Raw genomic sequence first — 18,588 nt, 5'->3', positions numbered from 1 at the left:
TCATTACTCCTCTCTTAGTATCTTAAAAATAAGCAAAACTGCTGAATTTTCACTTTTATAAATATCAAGCTCAATTAATTTGCACAAATGATTTAACTTTTCAATAATTGCCAATCTTTTATTATTTGCTTTTTGCACAATTTATTAAACTGGTAACACTTAACTAAGATTCATTAGTGAACAATACAAGAATGAACATTACTTCAGCATTTATTAATCTTAGTTAATTTTCTAATACATTATTAAAATCAAAGGTTGTATTTGCTAAGTAAGGGATAATGTGTCCCTTACATTATCCGCTTCGTGTCGGGGTCCTGATCAGCCTGTCAGGGTTGTATTCGCTATAACAACCGCCTCGCTATACATTATCCCTTACTTAACTTACATGGCTACCTACCAAATAAATCATTAATTTGACACAAAATATTGATTTAAAAACGATTGTATTGCTTCCGCTAAAGAAAATAGTCTGTTCCGTCTCTACGGTTAGAATTCTGCGTCCATAGCAACGCTCTGTTTTTCATGGCATCGGTGTGTTATACTTAGACCGCATTCTTCATTAGAATTACCCTGCTGTTATTTCTTGATAACGCTGCTAAGTATAACAACGGTGTGTTGCCATGAAAAACAGAGCGTTGCTATGGACGCACCTCTGATGGGAATAATTGACTTCCAGAATGATTATTATCCATAATAGTCAGGATTAACAGTTTGACTATGTTGGATAATGCAAAACATTTATGTGAAAATATACTGAATGCAGGAAACAAGCAGGTTTGGTGTCAGTGTCACAAGTGTTGAGAGAAAGAGAAATGGCGAATGGATGCACTAGATATTTTACCCAGTGTGGTCTCTTTGTTAATCTGTACATGTAATCTGTTGTCATCTGTCATTGTTCTCTGCTGGAGCCTCATTTAAACTACAGATTTAATCCTTCACTCTGACCTGAGGATGAGGAGGAGACGACACTTATCCACCCACACACACACACACACAACACACTCTCTCCCACCAAACCTGCTGTTGCGTTCCCTCTGCTGTGTATTTGTTCTCACAATGAAGAGAGACTAAATTGTCTGCAAAGCGGTAGCCACTATAAGCAATCAAAAAGTAATGATCAGAGCTGAAACAACCATCCTGAAATGCTGTGCATGCATGTAAACACACACTGGGAGATGGGGAAAGGTTTAGGCAAAAACCCTCCAAGCTTTTTAACTTTCTTTCTCACTGGCACACTTAGAAAGAGAGTTTCACTTAGTTATTATCAGGCAGGAAAGGCATAAGATTTTAAGCTGTTGTGATTTTAAACCCTCTATGAGTGCAGTATTAAAAAAAAGTCAACTGGGTCAGAGAGAGAGAGAGAGAGAGAGAGAGAGAGAGAGAGAGAGAGGAGAAAATATTAAAAGAAAAAAGAAGGAATTGGCAAAAAGAAAGAAAGACAAAGAAACCAAGTGAAAAGAATGAGTACAGTATATTTAGAGCATGAGCGACAGAAATAACACAAACAGGAAGTCAATAGAATTACGACAGGAAACCACATTGCTGCAAAATTGTGCATTAACAGCACATTCCCTCTTCCAACCTTAACATCACTTCCATGTCACCTCAGATGAAGACATTTCTCATCAAAGCTCAAACAAAACCATCCTAGAATGTTTATCATGTAGTGTTCAACTTATTTACAGCATATCCAATTTCATTCTGATTCTGCACCCAAGTCAAAAGCCACAAAATATCTAAATGATTTTCTTTTCAGTTTATTTAAAATTATTCATACTCCAACACATAAACAAAAAAAGCCAGTGTCTTTCAGGACATGAGCAAAAATCCCATTTTGTTTCTGGCTATTTAGAAAGCATTATACAGCAAAATCTGGTAATTACAAAAAAATAATCAAATGAAGCCTGCTATGCAATACAAAGTAAGCACTTTGCTGGTTACGTTGAGACTAATTTATTTATTTTTTAAATTCTATCCTAGATGGATTTCTCAGCTGAACTTCTCAAACATATTTACACCTTGCTCGACCAGGACAGCTCAAACCAACCAAATCCCCACAACACAAGACTGCTGATTCTAGATGAGACTGACGAGAGAGGTCTTCTCAGGGTCTTAGGACTTCTGCGAGCACAAGCCTTCAGTTGAAGCCGTACGAGTCATAGTCACTGTTTCGGTTGGACGAGGGCTCTCTGCTCGTGTTTACCGTCAGCCTCTCCAAACCTGACAGCACAGGGAAAAAAAGAAGAAGAATTGCAATTGCATTGACTTTTAAGAATTTTTGTTTTCATAAGATGGTCAATAATCATCAACCTCAGGAGGTTTACAACCTAAACATTGTATGCGCTGCTCATTTTATATGGTTTCTAAAAAAAATTTGTTACCAAAATTTTGCAACATTAACAAAACTTGGTAATTTGGTAACTTGTTTAAAAAAAAAATCATTACATAAACATTAAATAAGCAAAACATTTTTTATTGAAAATAAAAAATGTAAAAAAAAAGGGTAGTTTATTATGAAAAATGTGTTTTTTTACTAATTAATTTTTTTTCCCCAAAAGATCTATATTGTTGTCGAGAAGGTCAAATATGATGATGATTTAGATACTTAGAGTAAATGTTATGTTATATAATAGTTTAATCTAACATATCCAATCTCACAACCAAAAAAAGCACACACGTGATTTGAATGAAAGCTATTTGAGTGAAAATCCCAATACATCATAATACTCAATTCATCATTAAGTAATTAAGTAAATGAACATGAATGCGAGTGAGAGATTAATAGAAAGAGTTCAGAATGGTAAAATAGAAGAGAGAGAGAGAGAGAGAGAGAGAGAGAGAGAGTCTCACCAGGAAAGGACTGTCTCTTGAGTGTGTTGTTGTTTGGGGGACCTTGACCTCTATGATAGGACACTTAAAGAAGAAAGAGAAAATGCTGAATGTTTTCTCACAACCCAGTCATGAATGTGTTCATGTTTGAGATGACTCACCACTCTGACTCTGAGTCGGGCCAACCCAGCGAGTCTCCCGTTTTTGTGAAACTGCATCAAACCAGGTAAAAATAGTCAAATCAGACAGAGCATTTCACTTTGGATTTTAGAAAGATTCAGTGGCAAAACAACAGGAAAATGTCAGTGTCAAACAGTATTTTTTTAAGAATAGAGCCACATCGATATTAGTCAGTTTTGCATTACATAAAGTGGGATTCAAATGCTTAAAAGCATTGTGAAAATGCTATTTCAAATTATATTCTAAGCAAAACAATTTGAGTGAAAGACATCATTCACTCGAGCTGCATAAACTCCAAATGCATGAATTCTACAAACAAAAGTTCTTGTGCTTTAATGGAAGAAGAACATCTGACTGTCCGTATAAAGTTCACATGATCAGTCTCACAAATTTGATTAGATTTGATTAGCAACCTAGAAATACTGCAGAATCTGAAATATTATAATATCATGTTTCCTTGTTTAAAAAATAAAATTAATCGTGAAAAAAAATAATTTAAAAAAATCAGATTTTGGTAACACTTTGCAAAAAGGTCGCATTAGTTAACATAAGTAAATGCATTAACTAATTTTAACTAACATCGAGGAATAGCCCACATTTGTTATAGTATTTATACATCTTTGTTAATGTAAGCTAAGGACCATTAAATGATTTAAATTATGTATTGGTAAATGTTAAAATTAACATTAACTAAGGTAAATAAATGCTTTAGAAGTATTTTCAGTGTTAGTTCATGTTAACTAATGTAGTTAACTAATGTTGTTAACTACATGTAGTTAACAAATGGAACGTTACTGTAAAGTGTTACCCAGATTTTCAATGAAACCTTAGTTTTTTGGACAAACACAGAGAAATGTTGAATGGTGCTATGTGCCTGCATATATAAACATTTACATTTCTTATAGGTAATGTGAGATTAAAGACACGCTCGTTGGCTTCACTGACTCACATCTTTTGCGGATGGCTTTGTATGTGGGCTGACCGTACTGAAACAGAATGACTCCCAACATCAAGAAAATTAATATGCCAGTTACTGCTTTATAGGCAGCCAACTCACTTCCTAGAGTATCTGAGAAAATGTGGGAAGAAAAGAAAATGATGCGTTATTCAAAATGCACAGCATATAGCGTTAACAATTATTTTGTTGATGAAACCTGACAAGAAAAGAAAAAAAAACATTCCAACATAAGAGTTATAGAATGTATAAAGTAAAACTCTTCTCTGGGAAAGAAAAAGAACGCACACACATACACTGCTAAAAAAAAGTTCCTTGCTTAAATTTTTTCTAAGTACAACCAACTTGGCAGTTTAAGTCATTTCAACTTAAATGACATTAAACTGACTTAATTTTTTTTTTTAAATATACCTTTTTAAAAAAAAGTTCCAAATGTCTTAACTTATTTTGATAAGTTAAGGCAATGTAAAAACACATGTTGTCATAACTTATTGATCATATTTTTTACAGTGTACCTTCGCAAGTGATTTGCAGGCTTGTGCAGTCTTCATTGATTAACGTCATGTTGCTTGTGAGCATACGACCATTAGCCTTCTTTGTGGGCTTAAAGCCCTTGAAGTCTCCACATCTCATGTCCTTACAGAGCTCACTCGACCAGCTCTCTGATATTTGGCTGCCAAAGCACAAAGGGGCTGAACTCTGATTAGGGAAATACAGATACAGCCGACCCTCGCACGGACTCTTCTTCCACATTACCCTCAGCCGGGCCAGAACATACTGAGTGATATGGATGGGTTTCGGACATGGGGCCGCAGTGGGTATTGTAGTATTGGGGGTTGAGACATGTGGGGTTGAGGAGGTTGAGTTGGTTATGTTTGGGGTTTCAGACTGTGATGTTCCTTCTCCTTTAAAGGGAAAACACACAATTACTTTCATGACAATGTTGGAATATGTTGAAAATGTTGGAATACCAGAATTGTTCTTCTCCACATAAAATGTGTAGTTTGGAAAATAAATACAATTCCAATCATTTTAAAAATGTATGTGTTAAATGCAAATGAAAGAAACGTTAGTTAATTAAAACACTGCAGCAGAGAATTCACCTACTTATATACAGTCAAACCAAAATGTATTCAGACACCTTCAACATTTCTCACATTATCACAGTTTATTCGCTATAGTTTCGAAAATGGTAATAAAATATGACAAGAACTCAGAGTTGTCAAATCAGTATCAACTATTTCACTGGTTTTGGCCATCGTTCTGTTAGACTGTCTCACAAATGAATTAGGTTGAATAGCTGTCAGCTGTTAAATTTAAGTACACAATTAGATAATAGCAATTTAGGTCAACCAATTACCAAGCAATGCTTCATTTTGTTCAGCCTGTGGTGTAAAAAGGTCGCATTCGCAATTAAAGAAAAAACACTTAAGCAAAGCATGGTCAGGTCAAAGTGTCTGAATAATTTTTGGTCCCACATTTTGTAAATAAATTTTACTGGTAGTCCACTGTATGAAGATATTTTGGATATAATATGTCACAGTTTACTTTATTTTGCTATCCCCACTTACATAAATGAACTATAGTGTCCTGCACCCGCTAGTAAAAATTATATCTGGTGTCTGAATAATTTTTGCTTTGACAGTATATGTACATCATTTTGACTGCAGTTGATATGCTGCTCTGTGCTCTTATTTTATCACATTGCAAGACATCGTTTTAGTTGTGATATTGTATTTTTAATACAGTGTGCTACCAATATTCTCCAACTCGCCACTCTCAATAACATCTCACTTACATTTGACATTTTAAGAACTCTAGAACTTTATTTGCCATTTTGTATGTAAAAATGTGACATGCTCTGCATTATTCAAGCATAAAAACGGCTTGTTACTGAGGTCAGAGAGCAGATAGCTGGATCATTTGCACTCATTACGCTCTTGCACTTTTTGCACTGTGCTCGCATTCACACACTTTGCACATTTGACTGCATGATTGCTTGATCCTTATTGCACTCTGCTAACATAGATGGCTATTCACAATCAGGTGCTTAACGGATCTACAATTTGAAATCACCAAAATTATGTGTGTATATGTATATATATATATATATATATATATATATATATATATATATATATATATATATATATATATATATACATACATAGTTGATTTTTTGTATTTATGTATTTGTATAAAAACATAAAATGTAAGCATAAAATGACTGGTAAAACTTAAAATAAATAATATATATTACTAATTTTGATTTTAAAATGCATTGACATTAAAACATATGGAAATCTAAAGTACAATGCCTATGTTTATTCACATAAACATATTTTGACTACATACAATTTTAAAAAGATGATTTTCACTTTTCACTGATTCATAATTTAGTGTCCTTGTTGATAAAAAAAAAAAAAAAAATTATTTTTGATTGAAAACAAAAATATATCAAAAGCTCATTTATTAGTGCTGGCGTTAAATATGATAAATGGTTTATCTTTAAGCACAACATCTGTTCATTTGAAATGTTTTTCCGACGGTTTTGTTTATGTCTTCTTATGTTCCTAAACTAAATGGTCAACTAATGTGTATTGCACTTTAACAAGAATTGATTTATTTAGCAGACAATGGGCTGAAAAATGTAATTTGGTGGGATTTACCTCTTTAACAGTAGGCAAAGTAATTGCTCCATGTTTTTGGGCATTTTTATGGCGAAGGCAATTTTTGTAAAAAAAAAATGTTTAAAGACATCTTTACAAAAAGTGGATAACTTCTAAAAAAACATTACCACTGGACATGCATATGACAAATAGTAACACGGTCTACTATGCAATAAACAAGAATGAAGTATGCAGTGTGCAGTGTGCAGAAAAAAAGAAAAAACAATTCAGGAATAATAAAGAAACGTGTAAGAGGAGTTTTTGCGAGGATGACCCATATACCAATGTTACCCTACTAGTTAAATCACCATATTAGATAACTTGCAAAAATTTTAAAATATTTGCGTTGACATCAATTTCCAGTAAATATGGAATCAAGAGTAAGAATTTGAATGAATAATAAAAAAACACTACAAGAAATTATGTATTTTATCAGGAGGACACCATTGACACTTGCACTAAATTTGTAATGCATTCTTGCAGGCCCTAATGTTAACACACTGTTTTGCATTATAAACGTTCTTCTATATAATGCACAATGTTGTGACTGAAAGCATCTGACTATTCTAGTCATTGCAATACTAAGTGTCCCTTGGTCCGTTTTGTCTTCTGATCCATATATTAAAATATTAAACAGACGGATAAAACTCTAACTGTACATCAGCATCTCCAAATGACAGCGGATATTTTCTGCAGAGCAGATCATGTAACATGTATCATTTAAGAACACAACAATGAAGTATATTTGGGAATAATCAGTTTACTTACGGACACCGAGGAGCAGGAGCGCCGCAAGAGTCATCAGCAGAGAGTTTTCCATCTGGCAGAAGGTTGTGTCAAACATTTAGAGCTTCATTTAACTTCATTTGACTAAACAAAGTAAAGTAACTAGACAAAATAAACCCTATGCACTCAAACTCATAACAGGCCCAGAGGTCAAATGAATGACCTTTGGTACACAAGAAACCGGTGCTTTTTGTTAGATTGAATTGAGCCTCTGCCCAATTATGTTTAATTTTTCTCATTCTTTTTAGGGGTCCGGTTCAGATAAAGCAAAATAATAAGCAACCATGACTATATTTAAATGTTTAGCCTGAGTTTTTATCAGTAGCCTACGGCAAAGATTTCAAATCATACGGTGACTTAAGCCACAATAAACAAGAACCTATCATTCACTACAATGACACTGTCATGGCAATTTGTTGACACAAACCAGACTCACTTTTATTTTAGATTGTTTATGATGTTATTTTAGATATGTTACAGTATACGGCTATTGTTTTTAATTGACAACTGTCTTCACATCTCTGCTTCAACAGTGTTTTGAAGGTTTTCTTCATCAAAGAGCATCAAACATCTATGAAACACCTCGACTTCTAACCAGCTTTTTAACAATATATTATCAGATCTTACCTTGCCTGTGACTGACAAGAACAAATGTGTGCAGCAAGTGACAAGAAATATTAAGTGAAAGGAAATAAGCAGAGGTGTGGAACTACTTCATTCCCCGCCCTCATCCTCTCTCTCTCTCTCTCTCTCTCCCTCCATATAGAGCGTGTCTTTTATTCTCAAGTATGTTTGATTGCACAGTGCACTGCTTCCTCACTTCAAAGAGAGCGGCATACACAAAAAAAAAAAAGAAGAAAAGTATGAAAAAAGGGCAAGTATGGGTAAGTGGGAGGAGAAAAGGTAATAAGTAGTGTGATATTGTCTAACTTGATATTAAATGTAAAAAAAAAAAAAAATCTAACATTTAAAAAATAAAAGTTTTACAAATGCTGAACATTTTTCATCTAAAAATGACATGGTTGGTGAAGTAAAACAAAACAGGAAAAAAAAAAATCTGCATATTCAAAACTGAAAATCTTTCTTTTTCTTTTTTGCATTCAGGAACTGTTATGAGTCTCTTGTGGTGTACGGCACACTGAAAATGTTCAAGCCAGTTTCGCACAGATGATTAATCGTGCTTGTAGGAATCAACAGCGAGTGCCGTGGCAAGTCAGTCAGGCTATAAAACCACCGATATCCACATGTATCCTTTCATTTTACTGTTACTCATATCTTCTTTTCATTCACTATCTTTCCCAGACGCCTCTCTCCCTCCCTCAACTCTCTCGATCTTTCTCAGGTGTCGCCGGGGTTGGTTTACCATATCGTACAGTCGGAGAGAGGCCCGTAAAGACTGGTCTTTGTACCTGTACACAAAAAAATTCCCCAACACCCTCTTGAAACTCTCGTCTATGATTCAATATGAACGGAATTTAAACAGCCTTCAAAAGTGAGTCAATGAGCTCCCGTTTCTCGTCTTGTAAATTTGTGAAAACATTGGCTTTGAAATCCTCAAAAGAAAAATCTGTTCGTAAGTTTGGGGTCGGTAAGGTTTAAGGTAGTCTGTTCATCAAGGCTGCATTTATTTGATCAAAAATACAATGTTATATTCTGACATTTTTCTGTTTTCTAATTTATTTTAAAATGTATTTTATTCCTGTGATGCACAGCTGAATTTCCAGCATCATAGCTCCAGTCTTCAGTGGCACATGATGCTTCAGAAATCATTCTAATATGATGAATATGTGCTCAAGAAACATTTCTTGTTATTATCAATGTTGAAAATGGTTGTGCTGCATAATATTTTTGTAGAAAAAATTGAAAAAATTCAGGATTCATTGAAAAAAAAGAAAAAAAAAAAAAGAAAAAAGAATAGACATTTCAAAAGAGCAGCATTTATCTTACATTAATTTTGTAACATTATAATGTCTTTACCTTCAAAATGTGGAACTTTTAAGAATTTTAATTCATCCTCACTGAATGAAAGCGTTCATTTCTTTTCCCCAAACTTTTGTACTTATACAACTATAATAACAACGAAAAGTCAGAAATTCCAATCAACGCAGAAATCAGATCAACTTCAGAGTTTAATATTCACACCCGAAAAAAGGACAATAAAAATAAAAATACACTTTTAACAGGCTACAGTCATTACAACCAATGCAATAGAATATCTTTCCTCTAATGCTGCAAATCAATGTGCTAATAAAATTTTCATCCCATTTTTCCCCCTCTCATCCTCGTGTCGTATCACCCCTCTCCCTCGCTCTAGGTACTGGGGAGGGAACCTAAACATGGGGGGTTTTGCTACAAACCTGAGTCTTAATTACTGAGTTCATGAATTAGATAAAGCCACCCGAGGCTTGATTGAGGATGCCTCAGGTTTTGAATTGCTTTAAAGTACAAAAATAAAGAGTGACCCCGCACACCTATTCTAAAGTGGACAGTTCGAAGGCCCCGCTCCCAGCATCTGTTGTCAAAGAGTTCGGGGCTGTAAGTGTGGAGTGTTAGTGTGATTCACATGGTCCTCCAGTTGACCAACAAGGACCTGTTAGGTGGGGCTTTTACAGAACTAAATAACACCTCATAATGACACGCACGGGCCGTTTTGTTGGGTAGGCCTACACTTTTGTATTTGGAGGCTAGTGGGGTGTTTATGAGGAAGAATCTGAAGATGGGCTCAAATCAAACCACAAAATTAGAGTAAACGCTCTTGATTCGAATCCAGTCCGAACCACGTTGTGATTCTGATGGCAATATGCCTCTCTGAAACAGACAGGGTGGCTGGCTGTGCAAGGCCATCAAATGCCTCAAATGTGTCTAAATTTAAAGTGTAATATATGCAGTCTCGCATCCGTCTGCATAGTTTTACCACAAAAGGTTTTCTTTACCTTAACGGTAGGTGCTGAATGCTATATTTACTAACGTAAGCATGTTATGTAGCGCCTATTTTCTTTGCATATGCTCTGTGCTATGATATGCTTCACCTGCCCCACCAAATCCTGTGCTATAGCAGATAGATATGTCTATATTAATACCCCTTGTTCTCCGCTTTCCCTTTAACATTAGTGTAATTTGTTGAGTACACTGTCCTCACTAGAGACTATTCTTTCCGATCAGTGTCGAGCGGTATTTCAAATAAATGGAGTGTAAGGGTGTAAAAGAAAAAAGAGGGAGCAAAAGAGGTATCGAGAGGGTTGGGAGTGATTGATTGGTGCTTTAGTACACTAAGCACTCGTAACAGGGCGCATTGCACCCATTGATATGGATTTCAAATCAGTACACGTGGAAGTTGTCAATTTATTCATGATAAAGAATAAGCTCTGCTTTATTAAGGAGTTTTCATCTGTGATAGAATGTAAAATGGTGCTGTGCTTTCTGGATTGACGTTGTCAACAAGTATTGATATAGACAAGAGAATAAGACTACGGCTAAAGTAACGCTTCCATGTAGTGTGGCGTGTTTTTCTCAGTGGAATGTTGACAAAATGCTTGGAAAGAAGAGCCAAATAAGGCTGAGCTGTAACACAATGTCGTCAGAAGACAAAAACAAGCATCTTGTCATTGAACATAATCAATATTTCAGAGATTTTTGCAAACCGATTTGAAAACATGCTTCAAAATGGACAGAAACTGAGCCGTTTAAGAGTCTCTGCCTGAAGTTTCATGGGGGAAACAAGCACACGCTCAATCTCAAGTGTCTTTATAAGCCTCAGACAGGAAGAGGATGTGACAGAGGTACTCAAACCACAAATCTGAGGGTAGGGAAAAGGCAGAGCAGGAGGAGAAAGGAGGGAAAGAGACGAGAGGGAGAGTGATGAGAAAAAGAGAAAGACAGACACACACACACACACACACACACACAGAGTGGCTCAGGAGTATGGCTGTGGTACCCCAAAACCTGGCCTATAAAGCGGTCTAGCTGTGGGTGATTGGGTTGATGGCCCAATGGGGCCTGTGGGGTAGCTGTACCCTCCATACGGGTATGGAGTGGGGTAAGTGGCGGGCGTGGGACCAAACTGCCCAAACGGTGGGGCAGGAAATGGGGCTTGGGTGGGGTATGGGCAAGCGGGAGGACCAAATGCAGGCCTGGGAGCAGAGTAGCCTGTCGATGGCGGGAAGGGAGCACCATGGCTGGGGTAGGGCTGAAACGCTGTGCTAGGGTTAGTGGTGCCCGCTGTGGAGGCTGAGGGGGGAGCAACGGGGTAGGGGGAGTAGGGGAGGGCAGAACTGGAGGCATTGGAGGGTGCATTGATTTTGGAGCTCTGCTGCTGCTGAGGCTGCTGTGGTTGCCACGGCGATGATGATCCAGCATCCTGATTGGCACAGGGTTGTGATGTCATTGTAGCATCTCCTATCCCTTTGCTTTTTTGGCAGAGAATTTCTTGCAGCTTTTCAATGCGCACTCGTCTTGTGTGAGCGAGAGAGCGGAGGGAAAGGAAGCGTTCGAGGAAGGAGTCCAGTGATATCGAACCTTCCAGAAACTCATCTGCTAGAACCTGAAAGAGATTGAGTGATTTTCAAATCCTCAAACCGTGGGGTTGGTAACACAATATCTAAATTTTATAACATTATGTAATGCTCACAGGAAGTCGGTAGTTCATAAAACTTCAAATACAAATATACATTACATACAAAAGTTTGGAAACACTAAGACTTTATATTTTTGAAAGAAATTGCTACTTTTATTCACCTTAGATGAATTATGAAATGCTATTTAAATTAAAAATATATACTGTATTATTTAAGATCTCCGTTCAAAGAATCATGTTAAGGATTGCTTAACAAGATTTTCTTCCGGTTGCATAAACTGCTAAGTTAGTAATCACATTTATTTAAGTCAGTTACGTAAAAACGTAGACTGCTCTAATTTGAAACTTAAAAAGTAAGACTGATTGCATCTTGACTAACCACTAGCTGGTCATACTAGTACTTAAGACACAGTCTTAACATATTGGCAATGTTTATGCAACTGGGAGCAGAATTGATGGCTTTGCCATGAATGACATGAAATTTAATTTAATTTTAAAATATCTCAATATGAGCTTTTTTTTCTTTTTTTTATATTATTCTTTTTTGTTATAATATATTCTAATTCATTTTAGTTATAATAATTTACAATATTACTATTTTGGTTATACCTTGATTAAATTAAATGCTACACTGGTGAACAGAAAAAAGAAAAGAAAAAAAACTCTGGTGTTTCCAAACTTTTGAATGGTTAGTGTATATGAAAATACACTATATGAGTGCATCAAGGTTTCCAGACTTTACCTATTTAAATATAATTTATCCACACATTTTTAACCCTGGCAGTTTCACCAGCAGTGAAAACGCAAACATCAAAATGACAAAAGTTGATCATAAAAAAGATGGTGACCAACCTCTGATTCTGCCTCTGTGTTGGCGCCCTCTGTCTGCAGACGAGACAACAGCCCCTCCGGAGACACCTGCCCCATGATACTGTCTGCAAAGTGGGACAGAGAGAGAGAGAGAAACAGAAGTGAGAGAGAACTGATACATAAATAGGTTGGCTTGTAACAGAGTAAGAAACTGAAAAATGAGAACACTTATGCAAACAAATCAGTTGGCTAGAAATGTTTTAAACAAAGGAAAAAGCGGTATTGAATGAACTGAGAGAAAGAAAGAAGAATGAGACTACAGAGAAGAAAGAGGCCAGCCCCACACATAGCAACTGTGTGATGTAATGTCACAGATGCAAAAAAGGGGGAGGAGAATGAGTGCCTGAACAAAACAAGCTCTTAGAACAGCACTAAATGACCGGCGTATGTATGCACACGATATACCAGATTTTCTGGCTGAACAAAAAGCTCTTTTTAGAAATCCAGTAAGAATCCCTGTGTCTGTTCAAAAGATCAGGGTTCCAGGGTTCCCAAAACTACAGTGAAAACTGCCAGTGCACTTTAACTGTAGTATGAACAAAAGTCGAAAGAACACTGTAATTTTAATTTCACTTAATCACTGAGCTAATAAGCAGTGCTAACAATGGAATCCTTCAAAAAGTTCATTCAGATGAACTCGTTCTATTTTTCACAATGCCTAAGCTTTCCCTTTTAGAATATTCAAATTAGTTTCCATCAGGGCTTAAAAAAATAAAATAACAAATCAATCAGTTCACTCAGTATTTTAACGTTTCTGTTCAAATGTTCCTTCTGTAACATTACAGTTCCGAAAATGGTTTGATTAGGAAAAAATGGCAGTTAATAACATAATCTTACTTACTTTCTTTCTTTTTTTGCCTATACTTTATACCAGAACTTGAATAGAGCTTTATACTAAGAGCTTGTGACTAAACCTCGCAGCTCCACCCGGCTCAATAGTGAATGAAGTGCTGCACACATTTTGGACCGTCTCTGCTTGTTTGAAGGGCAAGGGTAAATAAAAAAACTGGTTCTTTGAATAAATACTGCGTTTTCCATATTCAAAAAACACGATGTTTGTAAAGGCTAATGTTTTATGTATTTTAGGAGATGATAAAGAGTGTCTGTCTGGTGTTTGTCCTCTAATCATAAACAATACAGCCTGTGCATAGCACATCATATTTTCACACACGATTTTGGCCAAATGTATGAAATAAGCGCTCACATTGTTACAATAAACTTTGTAGCCTGTAAGTTGGTTAAAACTTTGTAAAACGTACAAAACTTAAGTTGGCTGAACTTACTTCCTCGGATGCAGCCGTTAAAGGGTTAGTTCACCCAAAAATGAAAATTCTGTCAGTAATTACTCACCCTCATGTTGTTCCAACCCCGTAAGACTTTCGTTCATCTTCGGAACACACATTAAGATATTTTTTATTAAATTTGAGAGCTGGATCACTTCTCCATAGGCTTCTATGGGATCGAAACTTGCCGGCAGAAAGTGAGTAAAAACAATGTTTAGCAGCGCGTCTGGGTTGTACCTCACACGCATCACACACATAACCAGCGTCGGCCAATAGTGAGCCTACGTGCTGACGTACAACACAGAAGCGCTGCGCTGTTTCATTATGTGAACTCACTCAGAGGCCCACACACAAGAAAATGAATAGTTGAATAAAGTTTGTTTTTTACACACAAAAAGTATTCTCGTCGCTTCATAAACTTATGGTTGAGCCACTGTAGTCACTTGGACTATTTTAAACATTATCTTTACTTACTTTCTGGGCCGGCAAGTTTCGATCCCATAGAAGCCTATGCTATGGAGGAGTGATCCAGCTCTCAGATTTAATCAAAAATATCTTAATTTGTGTTCCGAAGATGAACGAAAGTCTTACGGGATTGGAACAACATGAGGGTGAGTAATTACTGACAGAATTTTCATTTTTGGGTGAACTAACCCTTTAATCACTGACAAAATACATATCTCAGATATTCATTGTTAAAAAAACTCAAATTGAGCTTGATTTGGGGAAAATGTCAATAATATAATGACACACGCAAGTGCCATAATACTAACTTTGACAACATGGTGTTTAATTATTTAAAAACATTACGGGCCTAATTTTTTTTCCGAATAGTAGCAGTTCTAGACTAACCTGCAATTTTCGCTGGTTTCAAAAAACACACAACGATATTACCTGCCATTAATTTTCTTAATACTTTAACGGTTGACGACATATCCTCAGAAAAACTCCTGAGATCCGAAAGCTAATGCTTGCGACTTACCTATGATAACTTAACAGCTGAGCACGGGCATTTCACTCACGTTGGATGCGTCAACGACTCATTTGCATTGGCCGTAGTATTTAAATTCATGATTAGTTGACTGCCAAATGAAAATATTAAATAGAATGATAAAATAACGTTGTTACAGGTAAATAGTCATTTCAAATAAGTGTTTTTGTTCAGAACGATTAAACTAAACTCTGTTTGATGTTTTAATTTTCATTTAAAAACTTGCCAAAGACAGAACATTAAGACTTTAAGATATACACTTTTTAGTTACAGCTGAACAAAAACTTGTATAACAAAAACAGAACGAAAGAAAAAAGATTTAAAATTAAGTAATTTATGAAAACATGACAAAAACTCAAGTCTTGCGAATAAAATTAATGTTACTATATAAAAAAGAAATCTGAAAATGTTGGTTGATTTGGTAATTGTATCTTTATTTAAAAAAAAGGCTATGTAGTTTATAATATATTCAATTTATTTATTTTCCATGATAATCCCAAATGGTTCCTGTTTTAATTAGGAAAATACAAATCCACATTACCAACATGAGTAATTTCAGCTCAGTGCAAAACTACTCGCTTCTCCTTCTTGGTTTCAGAAAACCTGCTCTAAAAACAATCAATTTACCCCGCATTCATTCCTACAGTCTCTCTGAAACCTTTACTTTCGCAACCCAAATCAATCCCTCTTTTCGCAACCCCTCTTACCTCTCAGGACACAGTGCTGTTTGTATTTCTCCCTCACTTCCTCCAGTTCCGTGTATTTCTCCACCAGTCGCCCTCTCTCTTTTTCGAGACGGGGCTTCATGTCCAGGTTTTGCTCGGCCAGACTGCGGTTGGCAGCCAGAGCCATTTCCCTCTCCAGCTGAATGTTCTGAATCTGAAAGAGAAGAAAGATAGTGACATATGACAAAAACTACAATGCTGCAGGCATTATGAAGTCCACAAGGACAATATATCTTCAGCAGGACTGTCAAGACTGGGACGTTTACTTAACGATGGCTGTTGGTGCGAAGGAGACAAGTGGTAATTTCTTTATTAAGTAATGATGAGATAACCGAGATGAGCGGATATGAAACAATTCAATGTGATTTTTTTACACTGCCTTCACGTGCTATTTGAAATTTCCTACTTCCCACTTTTGAAGCTGTGATTACAAGCTTGTCGTGTTCAAGTGCTTTGTTGTCGGAAAGAACAGGAATCATGGAGGACACCAGGTTTATTTTTGACTATTTATTGGGGAAACCTTATTAAAACCGAAATTATGTTTGGTGTCCCATTCGTTGGCAGCCATATAAACATTAGCCATGCTATCTAGATAGTCAGCTTGCAGACAATTTTAGAATTTCGGTCAAATACAGGCTATTTTTGCTGTGTATAAAACATACAGTATTCTTCAGATGATTATTCATTAATGTATTTATGTAATTTAATAAATTAAATAATATTTTCTTGTAAAAAATACTTTTGGGAAATGCAGCACTGATCATTTACTTTTATAGCTAAGGGCCAAAAACATCAATCCAATGTAGTGTTTTATTTGAAACTGTTCAAAGTCTCTGTACTTAATCTTAATTACATTGTTTTGATCAAATCATTTTAGAAGGCAAATTATAGGTCATCGAAATACTGATGAGAAAAGACAACATTTACCTCACATTCATAATGGAAGTAGAAACCAATCATTCACAAAAAAATATTCTGCTCCGCCAATGCTCTGGCATATCTTTTATGTTCAAGTATAGTCAAATATTATGCATACTAATGTGTAACAGTAGGTTTGAGGTTAAAGATGCAAGGCCTTTTTTAATCGATCAACATTAGAAAAACAAACATTAATCTGCAAACTTTAGATTTGAGCGGTATGGCAGACCAGGAAGAATTTTAGTAGATAAGACTTTGGTCTGTTGGACTACTTGTTCCAACAACAAAAAAACTTGGAATACGGTGCACGAGTCTTAAGGACTAAGGCTTTTTTGGAGCATGAACACCCTTACTAACATCTCCTTTTGTGTTCCACAGAGGAAGGAAAATGATATGGGTTTGGAACAACATTAAGGTGAGTAAAAAATGACAGAACTTTCATTTTTGGGTGAACTATTCATGTAACAAAAATCCATCATCATCTTACCTCATCAGACTCCAGTGCCATAGACTCCACCCGCTCCGAGTTGTCCAGCAAATTCTGCAACTCGGACTGGCTGAGGTCTTGAAGCTTCTCCATTGATTTGCTAGGACAGCTGGAAATCAACAATAAGTTTACTAAGCTGTAAGTTACTAATAATTTACTTATTACATCCCAACTCATCATATTCATAATATATGATCAAAATATAATAGCATTGACATATTGTGTTCCACAGAAGAGTCATACAGGTTTGGAACAACGAGTAGCATAAATGTTGGCAGAATTTTCATTTTTGGGTAAACGATCCTTTTAAGCTGACCTATGCTAGCAGTGAATACTTGGTAAGTGTAATTTGGATATGAAACCACGACTGATAGGTAATCTGGACCACCAATGGCAGTCATCTGTCATTCAAACAGTGCATGTGGACTACTTAAAGTATAGCGAAGAATTATGCTATTGAAACCAAGATTACCCTCTAACTGCTTGTTATATCTTAAAGAATATCTCAATACTTACAAGGTACAAGCAAATCAAAGTCCTCTCCGCAGGGTGCTCATGGAAAAACATCAAACTTAATTGGAAGCGAGTGACGTCAAGATGTAGACGGAAGCGTTGAGACTGACAACTAGCACTACCTCGCGTGCGTCTTCAGCGTTAAAACCCGCTATCTGCGAGAAACACGCCCGAGGCAGTATCGGTACGAGGTGTCACGCGTTATTTAGCGCAGCAGAGTAGAATTATGTTCGCGAAATTATTCCAGGAGACTGAATCTCCCCGCGGTTAGCTGGACGGCTAGCTCACTAAAAAGAGAGCTGTTGGGCAAGGCGGGTTGTTATTGAATACAAAACGGCGTCGGACGAAATAACAACTCAGAAAGACATAAGAATATGTCTCCGGTAAAACAGCATCGATGTCATTTCGAGCAAAACAGTGCAAATAAAGGTTAATTCACGGTGTATATTCCTATTCTTAAGGGAAAGTTTCACTTCTCATTGACAGATATCGCGGCCATCTTTGGATGAGACCATTGTCGATTTTGTCTAGGGAAGTGAGATACGTTTAAAATACCTTAAAACACAATTACCCTTACTTGTCTGGAATATCGCATACAGTTTTAGAGTATGGCTTAAATAACTATATAAAGGTTTTATAATGTATACTATTAAAAGGCATTCGCATGTTCCCGTGAAAATACCATTATGCTCCCCTATCTTTCACATTACATGGTGTGGTCCTAGCTGACTGAAAGGGAAACCCCGATGTGACGGGAATGTTCCATAATGTGATGTGACATGGCAGTAGGGTTGGTCCTACTATTTCAA

General features: G+C 36.2%; 2 protein-coding genes across 2 annotated transcripts; both read right to left on the bottom strand.

Annotated features, from left to right (window-relative positions):
• Positions 1-1,741: 1,741 nt before the first annotated feature.
• On the bottom strand, positions 1,742-9,280 carry cd5 (CD5 molecule). The gene is made up of 7 exons (XM_082164915.1): positions 8,047-9,280; positions 7,402-7,453; positions 4,480-4,869; positions 3,959-4,078; positions 2,991-3,041; positions 2,851-2,913; positions 1,742-2,220 (listed from the first exon to the last, which is right to left on the bottom strand). The coding sequence occupies exons 2-7, from the start codon at positions 7,451-7,453 to the stop codon at positions 2,138-2,140; spliced, it is 759 nt and encodes a 252-aa protein (XP_082021041.1). The 5' UTR covers positions 8,047-9,280; the 3' UTR covers positions 1,742-2,137.
• Positions 9,281-9,530: 250 nt separating this feature from the next.
• Positions 9,531-18,552, bottom strand: vps37c (VPS37C subunit of ESCRT-I). The gene is made up of 5 exons (XM_082164910.1): positions 17,783-18,552; positions 17,267-17,375; positions 15,844-16,015; positions 12,845-12,927; positions 9,531-11,959 (listed from the first exon to the last, which is right to left on the bottom strand). Exons 2-5 carry the CDS (start codon positions 17,357-17,359, stop codon positions 11,333-11,335), a joined length of 975 nt encoding a protein of 324 aa, XP_082021036.1. The 5' UTR covers positions 17,360-17,375; positions 17,783-18,552; the 3' UTR covers positions 9,531-11,332.
• Between the last annotated feature and the right edge of the window lie 36 nt (positions 18,553-18,588).

The sequence above is a fragment of the Leuciscus leuciscus genome (genome assembly GCF_965113295.1).
Source record: "Leuciscus leuciscus genome assembly, chromosome: 3".
Classification (NCBI taxonomy): Eukaryota; Metazoa; Chordata; class Actinopteri; order Cypriniformes; family Leuciscidae; genus Leuciscus; species Leuciscus leuciscus.
This window is presented reverse-complemented; position numbering and strand designations above follow the sequence as displayed.

What these genes read in the sequence shown, in the direction of transcription:
- cd5 (XM_082164915.1), bottom strand. Translation starts at nt 7,453, where the DNA reads ATGGAAAACTCTCTGCTGATGACTCTTGCGGCGCTCCTGCTCCTCGGT. An exon ending in GCTCCTGCTCCTCGGTGTCC is followed by an intron (nt 4,870 to 7,401) that starts GTAAGTAAACTG and finishes TTCCCTTTAAAG; the next exon opens with GAGAAGGAACATCACAGTCT. An exon ending in CAAGAGACAGTCCTTTCCTG is followed by an intron (nt 2,221 to 2,850) that starts GTGAGACTCTCT and finishes CTGTGCTGTCAG; the next exon opens with GTTTGGAGAGGCTGACGGTA.
- vps37c (XM_082164910.1), bottom strand. Translation starts at nt 17,359, where the DNA reads ATGGAGAAGCTTCAAGACCTCAGCCAGTCCGAGTTGCAGAATTTGCTG. An exon ending in ACAGCACTGTGTCCTGAGAG is followed by an intron (nt 12,928 to 15,843) that starts GTAAGAGGGGTT and finishes CCCACTTTGCAG; the next exon opens with ACAGTATCATGGGGCAGGTG. An exon ending in ACACAGAGGCAGAATCAGAG is followed by an intron (nt 11,960 to 12,844) that starts GTTGGTCACCAT and finishes AATCTCTTTCAG; the next exon opens with GTTCTAGCAGATGAGTTTCT.